Source organism: Gopherus evgoodei, chromosome 3 (genome assembly GCF_007399415.2).
Source record: "Gopherus evgoodei ecotype Sinaloan lineage chromosome 3, rGopEvg1_v1.p, whole genome shotgun sequence".
Classification (NCBI taxonomy): Eukaryota; Metazoa; Chordata; order Testudines; family Testudinidae; genus Gopherus; species Gopherus evgoodei.
In genome coordinates, this window is record NC_044324.1 from 215,890,188 (window position 1) to 215,904,122 (window position 13,935).

General features: G+C 43.0%; 1 protein-coding gene across 1 annotated transcript in view; it reads left to right on the forward strand.

Moving 5' to 3' along the window:
- Positions 1–2,667: 2,667 nt before the first annotated feature.
- HAO1 (hydroxyacid oxidase 1) overlaps positions 2,668–13,935 on the forward strand; it is a 49,967-nt gene continuing 38,699 nt past the window's right edge. The window contains exons 1-2 of the mRNA XM_030558023.1: positions 2,668–2,707; positions 3,758–4,145. Coding sequence (XP_030413883.1) covers positions 3,976–4,145 — 170 coding nt within the window. The 5' untranslated portion in view covers positions 2,668–2,707; positions 3,758–3,975. The remainder of the gene's footprint in view (positions 2,708–3,757; positions 4,146–13,935) is intronic.

A 13,935-nucleotide genomic window follows, 5' to 3' on the forward strand; every position in this document is an offset into this window, starting at 1 on the left:
TTTTTTTTAAAAAAGCATTTCGTTCCACCTTCAAGGCAATTTGCTTGGATTATGGCATATCTTTTTGCAGTACAGCAGAGTGAATTATTTGCTGTGAAAATGAATTTGAAAAAATGTAGCCGTTCTTTTCTGCTTGCTGAATGTTCATCTATAATCAGAAGATGCACACAAAGATGTATAAATTACGTCTACATCAAAAACATGGGACAAATTCTGGCCTATCATGGAAGTAGCTCCATAGTGGAAATGACCCAGCCCTACCCACTGGCCTTCCTTACCCACCTTATCTCTGCTAAGAACATGAATGATCTGCCTGATGTGTGTTCATAGTCACCAGTGCCAGGTCAGGGTGGCCTATGCATACAAATGGGTGGACCACATTTTCTTAGACTGAGGCTCCAACCAGGAGTGTCCTTCCATGGTTGCCTGTCATGGGACAGTCCTGGAGCAGCTTTCCCACATGCTTTGGGAGGGGGTTGAAACTGAGGTGAAAGGTCTCTCCCGTTCCTTGAGGATTTTCTGGCATATGGCTCTGTGCACAGAGCAGCCAGAATTTGGTCCTACGTTTACCTTCTTAGCTAGTCTGGACTGAGCATTCTTCCCTGGTGTGTGCGTCTGTGTGTGCACGCGCGCACGCTGTAGTATGGGAGAGGAAGCATTGGCTTGTGCACCAAATAACTTAGTGACATAAAGCCCGTCTCATTTATAAGCGTGACTAATGAAATGAAGTAGTGGATGGGGGAGGTGGCATGAACGGCTTGTGAAGAGCAAAGCAGCTAAGCCAGGGGTGGCCAACCTGTGGCTCTGCAGCCACATGTTGCTCGTCACAAGTTAATATGAGGCGCCTTGTACAGGCACCGACTCCGGGGTTGGAGTTACAGGCGCCAACTTTCCAATGTGCTGGGGGGGGTGCTCACTGCTCAATCCCAGGCTCTGCCTCCACTCCGCCCCTTCCTGCCCCCTCCCCTGAGCCTGCCATGCCCTCACTTCTCCCCCTCTACCTTCAGAGCCTCCTGCATGCCACAAAACAGCTGATCAGGAGATGCGGGGAGGGAGGGGGAGGTGCTGATTGGCAGGGCTGCTGGTGGGTGGGAGGCTCTGGGAGTTGGGGCAGGGGGAGCTGATGGGGGGCTAATGATGCATTACTGTGATTCTTTGGCAGTGTACATTGATAAATTCTGGCTCATTCTCGGGGTCAGTTTGGCCACCCCTGAGCTAAGACATTTTCAGCAGTTTTTGTGCAAATTATCAAGATTATAAACAGACATACAAAGTAGCTTTGAATGCAGCTGCCTGTATTAAAATGTCTGGCTATCACACAGAATTTGTTCTGTGGTGTGCATTGGGGTAGGTGGCCTGTTTAGCATAGACTGTATGTTTTTGAAATAATAAAAGTAGGATACAGCCCCAATTTTGTATCACGAGGGGTGAGAGAGATCAATTAAACCATTCTGGATTTTGCTTGAAATTGACATGGATGTGTGACCTGCATTCCTTAGATAAAATATCTCCTGGTATAATTACACCTACGTTAATATTCATCTCCAGTAATTCCTCTCATGAAAGTTCTCAGCAGATAAATACCCATAAGAAGCATAAACCTTTCTCTCGCAAGCCTCTTAGACTAATCTTCCCTTCATATGGGAAAAGCAATTAGAGATATACAGCTTTCTCTCTAAGTGCTGTAGTTTTCTTTAAATGTTTCCCAAGGCTGACTGTATGGCCAGCACTACCCGTCCTGTTCTAATCCCTAAGGTGTTTCTCAAAAGATGTTAGAAAATCCCTGCTGAATTGTAAGTGGTTTTTCTCAGTCGTCTTTGGACCTTATACTCTGGACAGCGTATTCATAAAACAGTGATGTACCTTTAAAACAAGACAAAGGCACTGTTCTAAAACATAGAATCTCTATCGTGTTACAGTGCACTAGGACATATTGTGATTCAGTTTTTATTTGTTTGTTTATTTACTGTGCAGCCTCATTAAAGAAATATAAAGCCACTCTAAAATGCAAATGGTCGGGGGACTGGTGGATGGCTTTGTTTTTTGATTACATGCAATTCCTGATTGGATTGCACATCACTAGTAGATACTGAGCCTGATTCATCAGCATGTTACTCCAGTTTGAAGCGGGCGTAACTTCAATAGTGGAGTCATGCGGTGAGAAATCAGGCCCTGTGTTGACCTGTGGTGACTAAAATGTGACCTACAGAGCTTGTAGGTAACCATCAAAGTTCTACTGTACCTCATCCTATGGCTTGGAAGGATTAGATTTTAATTAAATTCTAGATTTCTCCCTCTACCCTAGTGGTTCTCAAATTTTTGTACTGGTGACCCCTTGCACATAGCAAGCCTCTGAGTGCGACCCCCCCCTTAAACATTAAAAACATTTTAAAATTATTTAATACTCTTATAAATGCTGGAGGCAAAGCAGAGTTTGGGGTAGAGGCTGACAGCTTGTGAGCCCCATGTAATAACCTCATGACCCCCTGAGGGTCCCGACTCCCGGAAAACATCTGCATCATTAATAATTGATACCTACAGAGCAAGAAATTTGAAAACGTAAGATCTGTTGTGCTTGTAAGTTACAATTCTCTCTGGCAAGCTGGTAAGAAGAAATTAATGTTATATAGTCAAAGTACTATGATTTAATTTCTAAATCTTGACTTGTTTTACAGTTATTGCATTGGGGATAAATAATAGCTATTAGGTGAGTTCATTTTATTTCCAGCTAAGGCATAAATCTCGGTTGATTGCAGAGTTTCAAAAAGACTTTGCAAATCATTACTTGTAGACAATGTCTTTAGGTTTAGATAAAAAATAAATATAAATATTATCTGTTCAAATAGTGAAAAGTAGATCCTGCCTAACCTATGCATCTTTATTTTGGGACTGCAACCATATAGAAACCACTAGTCCCATCATGCACTGCTCCTCCCAGTATGGAGAGAGATTTAAGGCTATGGGCCAGACAGGCAAATGAACTGGAGTTGGTGAGGTCTTAATAATATGGGTGAACATGGAGTTTGGGTGTAGGGGGAGGGAAGACACAACCAGGAGTTGATGGGGTGGGGGAGGGTAGCTAGTGAGAGAACCAAGGTCACCCTCTATCTACCCCCGCCCCCACAACTCCCCATCACAAACCAACAACCCTCCACTCACTGTTCTGACCCCCTCAACAACCTCTCCTTTTGCTGGGGCATTCAGCCTTCTTCCCACTGGGGTTCTCACAGGGCTGGCCCCCGCCTGCTAAGCTTATGTCTGCAGAGGAGGAATGGGCAGAGGCTTCTGCTGCCCACAGCCCCTCCTCCAGGGGAAAAGAGAAAGCACAGCACCATTGATCTAGGTGTTGATCAATGAAGCAGTGAGGGGCCAGTTTTTCATGTTACGAGTGGTCTGTAGAGGTGGGATTATTTATATTACAGAAGTGGGCTCTGCTGTGCTTGGCTCTGTACAAACACGCAGTAAGTGCTTTGGGGCAGGTATTGTCTCTTACTGGCTGAGTGGACAAGACGGGGTGGGAGAGTGGAAGGATTATCCCATTTTACAGAAGGGGAACTGAGCCACAGGGAGAAAGTCACTTACCCAAGGACAAGGAGTCTGTGGTAGAACTGGGAATTGAGGCCAGATCTCCTGAGTAGAGGCCCTGACCTGAGGGACTAGCCCAGGTTAAGCTTTAATTCATACATCTCTACAGTGCCAATATGTTTGCTTATTTATTCATTTTTATTTCTTGTTTCTCCTTTTCCCAACTTTGTAGACCTTTACATCCAGGATCTGCCCTGAACCCACTGGGCACATACCTCAAACTGTGAATCAGAACAGAATGGCAAAGTCCAAAGAGAATGGCCAGACTCACGCCAGGATTGTTTGCACATTTTTAAAAGTCAATTCAATTGATTCAGATACTTGAACTTTGGAAAAGTTCCCACATTAATTATTTACAGGCTGAAAAATAGAGCTGAAAAAGAGTGGGATATGAGAAGAGACTTATCCTGTGGGGTCTGCAAAATGTCTGGAAAACCAGTTTGTGTTGGTGATTTTGAACAGTATGCCAAGAGAGTTCTTCCAAAAGCGGTGTATGACTATTACCGATCAGGAGCAGACAATCAACAAACATTAGCAGATAATGTAGCAGCATTTTCAAGGTAGGAAAAAGACAGAGTCACTCTTTAATATGTTGAAAGTCTTTACTAAGAGTAGAGCTGGTTGGGGAATATTTTTTTTTCTCTGCAAAAAAATAAAAATAAAAAACCCAAACAAAAAAATACAAATGAAAAATTGTTCATTTTCTTTGATATTTTTCTTTGAAAAGAGAAAATAAATTAGATTTTAAGTAACTTTTTTGTGAACATGGAATTTCTTGAAAATTTCATTTAATAACAAAACATAGTTTTTGTTTTTGTTGGGTTTTTTTGACCAGCTCTTACTGGGAGCCAGATCAATTTTCCATTGAAGTCTGTAGAAAGACTTCTGTTGACCTCAATGTGCTTTGGATCAGAACTGGGGTAAGCACTATTTAATCTGCTAATTGAGATTTTAATTTTTACAGTCGTCTTCACATGTCTGCTATCAGGGTATGTTTCAGCCTCCCCATTTTTTCTGGGGGTGGGGGTGGCAAATGAGAGATGTGGGAAAACTTCAAAACTGGATTGCACTCCAGCAAATTTGCAACCCTAGGTAACCGACACTCATGTTTGTTTACTCGGACAAATGTACTAGCAGCGGTAGGTAGCAATCTTTAGATCAGTTTCAACCTTCATCAGATTCTCTGTGCAAGGATGAAGCTCAAGGGGATTTATATCATATCTCAAAATAATGAATTACTGCTCCTCCACTCAGTTATTCAGACTGCCAATGACGTGCATTCCTGCAGAGCAGCTGACTCCAAGCTGTGTCCTATTGGTGCTTCCAGGGGCAAACCACAAAACCTAGTGTACATTCTCAGTGCTTAGGTTGCATACTAGACATCTCTACCAAGGCCAGCCATTACCGGTGGGCAGTCAGAGGACCAGAACAATTTTGTTGGATGGAGGGTTTTCTCAGGCCCGTTCTATGCTAGAGCATTCAGCCGGCTTACCTTCACCGCTCAGTGGTCTGGAAAATGCACCAGAGACAAAAAGCTGCTTTTCTGTCTTTTTTGTTTTCTTTTCTTTTCTCTTTTTGAGTGTATTTGTCATATTTTGTCTTAAAGAAAACAGGATCAGACTTCAACAACCATCTAAACTAACTTTTCTGCAAAAATGGCCAGTTACTACCATCTTTTATACTGTCTAAAAGCCAGACAAAGAGGGACATTCCCAATAAATAACTCTATGCAGCTAAAGGGAAGATTATAAGGAATATGGCTAAAATGAAAACCTTACTCTTAATATTTTGTATTTCTAATGCTGAAACTGATTTTCCTTCTTTTTCTGTATCTTTAGTAAAAGGTGAAAATGATGTTAGTGGTGGTGGTTATAACTGGAGAAAGCCAGCCATAACTTGACATGAAATTTTGGGGCCACACTTAGCCATTTAATATAACAGGAAACAAGGATTTCATGCATCCAACGAAGTGGGTATTCACCCCCGAAAGCTCATGCTCCAATACATCTGTTAGTCTATAAGATGCCACAGGACTCTTTGCTGCTTTTACAGATCCAGACTAACATGCCTACCCTTCTGATAAGGATTTCATTAACATCTTGTTCCCCGATGGGCCCAAGACATGCCATTAGCACTACAACATACAGAGTATAACTAATGCCCATGGAAGACATAACATGTGTGACCCTGCCTGTTACATCATAGGACAGTGCTGATAGCTTATCTCTATTAAAACTAATTAGCTTTCAAGTAATTGTAAGTTCCCTTTGGATGTTCAGCCAAAAGGCTCACTCAATTAACTGCTCAGTTTTTTCCTTAGCAAGTGTTTATTGGCCTATTCACATTTGACAAATATTCTGCATTATATGGGATTAATTACCTTGGATGAGTAAATACCATTATATCAACTTTTAGAAAGGATGAAATGCAAACATTCATTAACAATGGCCATTCCCACTGAGGTCAATGGGACTTCTGCCACTGATTTCTCTGCGAGTGGAAGCAGACCCAGTATATTTTTTCAGTGTTACTTTTTGCTATTGGGAATTATTGTTGGAAAAATCCAAAACAGCAGTTGTGGTTTAATACTAAGAAAAACTGGCTCTGTTATGGTGCTATTCAACACTAGACCTCAAAGCACTTTACAAGGGAAGGTAGTAATTCTTGTCCACATTTTACAGCTGGGGAAACTGACACACACAGCAAGGTGCAATGACTTGCCTAAGGTCACCTAGAAGTTAGTGGCAGAGCTGGGAATAGAACTCATATCTTCTGAGTCATAGTCCAATGCTGTGGCCACTAGGCCATCCTACCATATTATATTTAATGTGTGCAGCTAACAAAGTCCTTTCTGTTTGAATGCTCATTCTCCATTTAGGTGACCGTCAGGTGCTTACCTGTTCCTGTGACACTGTAAAATCAAAGGGTTTTTCACTGGTAGTGTGCTAATATATATATAAATGTTTGAACTTCTAGAGGCACCTTGAGAATATGAGAGATTTCTGTTCCCCTATCCAGGGGTTCCCAGACTGGGGGTTGGGACCCCTTAGGGGGTCAGAAGGTTCTTACATGGGGGGGGTCATGAGCTGTCAGCCTCCACCCCAAACCCTGCTTTGCCTCCAGCTTTTATAATGGTGTTAAATATATTTGAAGTGTTTTTAATTTATAAGGGGGGTTACACACAGAGGTTTGCTATGTGAAAGGGGTCACCAGTACAAAAGTTTGAGAACCACTGCCCCTATCTACGCAGAGCTATCAGGAAAAGTAGTAGGCTGGCATTTCTACGGATACAAATTTAATGTAGTTGGGGTGCTTTGTTTGAGAAGTGCAACCTTAATTGCATTCCTGGATTTCTAATGCCTATAAGTATTTTTAAACTCTAATGTTTCTGAAAGGTAACATGCACTTGAAACACAAATGAGCATCACCACAATGATGCGGGATTCTGGAATGATTCTGGAGAGTGCCTGTTACACAGTGTTGACAATTCACATCAGCTAAGGATCTGCCCCCTTGTATTTTGGAGCCTATGGAGAAGGCTGCCAAATATGATGATAGATATTAATTTTCCAAGCAAATGCTCTCACGTTGTGACTCAGTATTTATCAGACCAGAGGCCCATGGTGACATGTTGAGAAGGGATGTGCAAATAACACAATTGTATCGTGCATGTTTAAAGCTTTCACTCTACTTTGGGTTGTACTGTGTGGATGGGTGAATACTGTCTCCAGTCAATATCCTTCATGTGTCTGCCACAAGGCTGAATAAGGACGGATGGTCTCGTGGTTCAGCTGCTGGATTGTTGCTCAGTGGCAGTGGGTTCTGCTCCAGAGCTTTCATGGGAGCAAATTATGGGTTGTGCTTCAGTAAACCACCCATTCCGGGGCGGAAGAGAGAAGGAATCCACCTTCTTTAGCTCACGAAGTCAGTGTTGCAAAGATTCATTAATGTTAAACTTTACTCATGAAAATCCTAAACCTCCCATCACCTTCAACAGAGGCAGAATTAGGCCAATACTTTTGAAAACCCTACCCTAAAAGTCAAGATGTCACTTATACCTCCAAAGTAACACCACAAAATTGAGATTGAATCAGCACTTGGAAAGTGCGTGGGAAATGCACAGGTTGCCGTTTTGGTAGATGAGGCAATTATTTAGGTGCATGCAGTAAATCGTTTCAGTGCCTTTAAATGTGAATTACTTTGTTGGATTAGTTTGTTTATTTATTGTTAACTCAGTGGCTGCATTAAGTGACGAATGATTAGAATGGTTCTCCATGAATGTCCTAGCAAGAGAGCAATTACTTTGGGATGTGACACAGTTAATTTGATGTGGACCATGTATGCTTCTGGAGGAGCGGCAAGCATATAGAATGGATTATAAAATGCTTGTTTTAGCTTTTAGGCCATGAGAAGTTGGAGTAACTTCAAATGCTCTTGACACATAATCCATTCACCTAGCGTATAAATGTCCACGAGAGACCAGTTTTTATGCTAGTCATAGTAACTTTCTTGTATTCGTTGATTTCTCAGTGATTGCTAACACCGCTCAAGAACTTGAGTCCGTATTGCAATAAGAGCCAACGTTCACATCCTAATGTCAGGATTTTATTGCTAACGGTAGAGCCCTGGGATAACATGGTGATGATTGTTGTAAAGATGAGATTTTTAAGGTCTGAGAAGATGTTGGGATGTCAGAGCACGTCATCCCTACAGAATATGACCTTGCTCACCTTGCATTTGTTTTTAGCTCATGTCTTTCCCAGGCTGTGCTGCCCGGTGATTAAATTCACTCTGAAAGTTTTCTAATTACCAATCAGGGTGAACAGAGAATGGATTTTAGGACAAGGTCAGGGTGTCTTTGGCTTGATGGCACTCAAGAAATCAATCTGAAATCTCTTCTTTCAGCATTTTAAATGAAGAGCGAAGGGGGAGGGGAATCAAATCTCTGATAACCTGTTGTGACACACTCTGCCGTGGACTTTCCAAAGGCATTTGGAACAAGCGACGTTATCTTCCGGGACACGTACATGGAACAGTGACCGCTTGTTTACCAAAGACACAGCAAAAGATCTTTGCCTGGTGGCTAGGTATTAAGGTCATTCAAACGACTGGGCATATATATTGGGGAAGGCTGAGAATGCAGTCAGGTTCAAGCAGGTATTTATATTCAGTTAAAAAAAACCCCAGGAATGTTTTGTATTTTATACCGAAGTTCAAAGGAACAAAGAGGAACATTGCCTCTGGAAAGCCAAAGTACTTCACTGAGTAGCAACAAGTCACTGCATTTGGCATCTCCCTCTTCAAGAGGTGTGTTTGAAGTGGGGGTGATTTATGGCTTGTGCTCACTTACTCTGGTCAGCATCTTCCTTAAGCCTGTCAGGTGTAAATTCTCAACACCGAGTGCTGCTGATGGAGGATAATCCCATACTGTGTATAGCACATGTAGGAATTCCATCACACTGCCCTGGGAGACTAAAGAATCTACTATGAACACGTGTGTCATGAACACATGCCCCATCGATAGCAAAGGGTGAATGAAATATTTTCTTGTTTCTACTCCAGAGGGATCTCCAGAGAAGCGGGTGGGACATACCCACTATTAAATGGCTTGTTTGAATAAATCTATGGAAATTTCCACCAGTCTTTCCCCAAGAGGTTTTTAATGAGGATACGCTGGCTGCATTTCTGTGATGTCTGTCATCTAAGGATCTCCAAGTGCTTTACAAGAACATTAATGGATTCAATTCAAAACAGCCTGTGAGAGCTAATACGTTTCCTCTGGGTAACAGCACCAGCCGTGACAGTTTATGACAGGAAGTGCAGAGCTGTAGAGAGAAGTAAGGTAGCAGAATGAGTTAGAATGTGCCTGGGATAAGAAGCTTGATTTCACAGTATGTTTATCTAGCAGCACAGAGCTGGGGCATTAATTAGCACTGACTCAGAGGGAACGAAGGAGAGTTGGTTAGAATGTATCATATTTAAACATTTCAATGAGATTTCAAATACTTGAAATTTGAAATCAAATAGGGGGAAATGTCAGTGATTTTTTCCCCTTCTTGTTATAAGCTGAATTTAGAACTGATTGAAATTTTTCAAGTTTTGAAATTTCAATGGAATTCAAATGTCAAAATTAAGAAAAAATGAAGCAGGGGAGAGAAAAGAAATTCCTTAAATTCCTCCTCCCTCCTTTTTTTTAAGCCGACTTTGGAAGAAAGCTACTGTGACATTCCCCAGGGTACAATCTGGACCGTTTGAACAGCTGTGTCCCCTAAAATCTTTACCCTGGAATGCCTCTTGGCCTGCTCACACTGACTTCAGCATGCACATTCACTCCCAGCTAAATATGTGAGCACTCTGACCAGTCATTCATGAATTACTTACAGGCCCACACCCACTAATTTCCAGCCCCGGATCTTCCCACAGCATGTGCGTCTTGTACTGTCCAGCACGCTACAGAACAATGCACGCTCATAGACAGTCCATCATTTCATGAAAGGAAATCATTTATGTGTCAGCCTTGCTATTCAAAATGGAGTTTTCCCCACACTCTAATCCAAACACACTGGTTAAGATAAAACAATAAGATACATTTATTAACTACAGAACGATAGATGTTAAGTGATTACAAGTGACCATCACAGCCACTGAAATCACAAAAGCTACTTCCTGCATCACTTAGATGTACCATGGTGGTTTCCCATCCCAATGACTGACCGCACAGCACGTGGTTATGCAGGCTACATTAGCTTGGGAAAAAAAGGTGGATGCTCAATAGATGATTATTAAAAAAATATATACACTGTCTTGAATATATGTACAGGAAATGCTATTGTTCCAGGGCCCGGAGGAACCACATGTGTCATTTTCTTTATTTTGTAAGAATGGGTGACCTTGTAAAACCGCTGCTGAAACATGAGCATTGGTCCAACATCTGTCTAGAACTTGCTCCATGAAAATGTTTAAAGGGGAGAAGTATCAAAAAAAGGAAACAAAAAAGAATATTTTAGGAGCCATATATTAGTGATAGTAGAGGTCCAAGGGGCTGGGAACTGAGGTTGTTTTATTGGTTATTCTCCTAAAATGTGGATGCTTATAAACAACAACCAAGCCTCCTGATTCTGCAAATTTAGGCTGGAAATCTCATGAAAACTGTCTTTTTTTAAAAAGGAATTTTAGTACTTCTGTGTCTGTTCCTGGCGAGAGTTACGGTATTTTGGCACCTACGGCTTGATCCTCAGTGGTATCTTCAGGAGAGCTACATTGGTTTACAGCAGCTGGGGATCTGAGCAGGGGTGCTGGAACAGTGTGAATAGAAGGGGTGCTGAGAGCCATTGACCCAAACTGTAAGCCCTGTATATAATGGAAACCACTTCAGGCCAGGGGATGCTGCAGCCCCCCCAGCACCCCTAGTTCCAGCACCTATAGATCTCAACCTGACAGAAGAAAGCATGGCCAAAACCTGAAAGTAGAAGGTCTAGGGGTGGAAAACCTTTCATAGACTATAAGGTCAGAAGGGGCCATTGTGACCATCTATTCTGACCTTCTGCACATTGCAGGCCACAGAACCTCACCTACCCACTCCTGTAATAGACCCCTAACCTCTGGCTGAGTTACCTCAAATCATGGGTTAAAGACCAAGTTACAGAGAATTCACCATTAAAACTGCCAGAACCATAAGGTTTTATTTTAAGTTTGCCTGGAAAAGTGAGCAAAGGTTTTAGAGGGATTTACATTTTCTGCCCTGTTTTGCCCATCCCTGCTTTATAAGCACTGGGAAAAGTTAACTCGGAACGTCAGAGGAGACCAGTTGCAGTAAAGCAAGGAGTAAGTGTTATTTGGTGGCAGCAAACACACAGTTCACACCAATCTTCTAGTGTCATCTCAGACCAGAACAGAAAATGGACCTATGGCTTCATATAGGAAGTCTCCATGAACTCTAGGTTGTAAGTGCCAGAATGGAGAGGCTGATAGGGGGAGAGGGAGGAGGAGCAATGTTCTCTTCCTTGCAACCCTCCACCCATTCTTCACCAAAACACAACAGTCAGATGGGACAGGAGGAGGTCTTGATGGGAGTGGTAATTCCTTATTTAGTGGGTTGCTAGGCACAAGGCTGAGGGCCGTGTCTTACGTGAATGTAATGGATGAGAAATAGGATAGATTGTAAACTCTGTGGGGCAGGACCCATCTTTTTGTTCTGTGTTTATACAGCCCCTAGCAACCTGGGGTCATGGTCCATGACCAAGGCTCCTCCGCTTCCAAGAATGCAAATAACGCTCACATAGTTAAATCACACAGCTACTTTTTCACTTATTCCTGAGCACAATCTCTTGAACTAAAGAGAAAGTAACATTTTTCTCTTCCCAGGGGAGCGCTTTCCTGGAGAAGTAGGATGGTCTCCTGGGTAAGATGATGCAGGGAATCTGGGTTTAATTCCTGGCTCGGCCACAGACTCTGCCTGTATGACTGGGAAAAGTCACTTAATCTTTCTGTGTCTCAGTTTCCCCTCTATAAAACTTGTTTTGTCTACTTAGATTGTAAGTTTTCAGGGTAGGGATCCTCTCTTATTATGGCTTTATAATGCCTAGCATAGGGCTTCTCAAACTGGGGGTTGGGACCCCTGAGGGGGTCACATGGTTATTACATGAGGGAGTCACGAGGAGTCAGCCTCCACCCCAACTCCGCTTTGCCTCTAGCATTTATAATGGTGTTTTTAATTTTGTAAGTGGGGGTCACACTCAGAGGCTTGCTGTGTGAAAGGAGTCACCAGTACAACAGTTCGAGAACCCCTGGCCTAGCACACTGGAGCATTTAGAAGGTACCCTCATATGAATAATAATAATAATAGAAGTGGTGCTTGAAAGGGAATCCATGACTCTAGTGCAGCCTGGGTGGCTGGACTCAGCAGTACTACAGAGGTAGCCAGGTAGCTTTTAATTAGTTTTCTTTAGTTAAAATTCAGGAGCCACAATCTAATAGAAAGCAGCCATGCCTGGTTGTGCATTAGCAAGATACTGATGTGTGTCTTGACACTGCATGCCAAAAGCCCCCAGCCCTCCCTCCTTGTGTCTCACAACGCGCTCAAGACATGCACCATTACCTACTAACGCACACCCTCTTGTGGCTGGTGGTAATAATGGCTCGATCTTTACTGTTGTCTTTCAGAACTCAGCCTGTTGGTCGCAGTAAGCGTGACTTGATAGACAGCCCAGCGTTAACGTCACCACATGCATATTTGTTATTTCTATTGTGATATCAGGGGAGGGAGGGGGCGAGGCACGGAGTGGCCGGGACCCCACAGTGCTAGGTGCTGTACAAAGACTCCCTGTCCTGAGTTGCTTATTGTCTAAGCACGTGATATTCAGCTGTATTGCAATGCAATACATGACTCTTCTGGTGCCTGTTTTGGAATACCTTTTCATGGCATCCATTTTGGGAATCTGGCCCTTATAAAGAACCAGAATGGTGTGCTCTTCATTGGTGTGATTTCCGGGCATTGAAATGGATGGGGCCCAATACAGGGGCTGGGATGGTCAGGCGGATTCTGGTCATTCAAGGAGTAGAGTGTAATTTACCCATTGGCCCTACCTATGAGGGAGTGCGTGGCTGTGCGTAAGTAGACCATGCAACAAACGGAGCATTTTAATTCATTCCATCCCGCCCCACTTGCTCCAGGAAGGAAGTAATCTTGCTGCTGGTACAGATCAGTAGCAGGTGACTTCCCCCTCTGCACTGGGCCATTGCTTTTAAGTGGAGAGGGTGAGGGAAACCAAGGCTCTACTCATTTCCTTCCCACCCCCTGCTACTCAAACTTCTCCCCATTGTTTGAAAAATCAAAGAAGCATTTTACCAACCAATGTGTTTACATGCCACTCCTGTCAAAATGTGCGTGGGGCCTGCCCAGTTACTTGTCACATAATCGCTCACCTGCTAGGATATTCACTGATCACCTGTCTACTCATTTGTCACTTAATGCAGCCATTGAGTTGACAAAAATTAAACTGTCAAACGAATTCAGCTAGTCCCACAGAGTAACCTTGCGATTTGCATCTAAAGAGCAAGCCCAGTGGAGCGTGTTCTCCCCACAAGGCCACCAGTGATGACACAGGTAGCCCATGCCAGGGGATGAAAGGCTTACCTGGGACTCCCTTACTCCCCCTGACTGGGTGCGATGCGAGTAAGATAACCTCACCTTAAGGAAAGAATATGGCATATTATAGACAGCCAATGCACAGAGTGTCAGCAGCACAGGGACAAAAGTGCATGAGATCACTGACCATGCTGTACCATTTTCCATGAAATGCGTGTTTCTAGAGGCTCGCAGTTCCACAGGGGGAAATAATCGAGGGACGT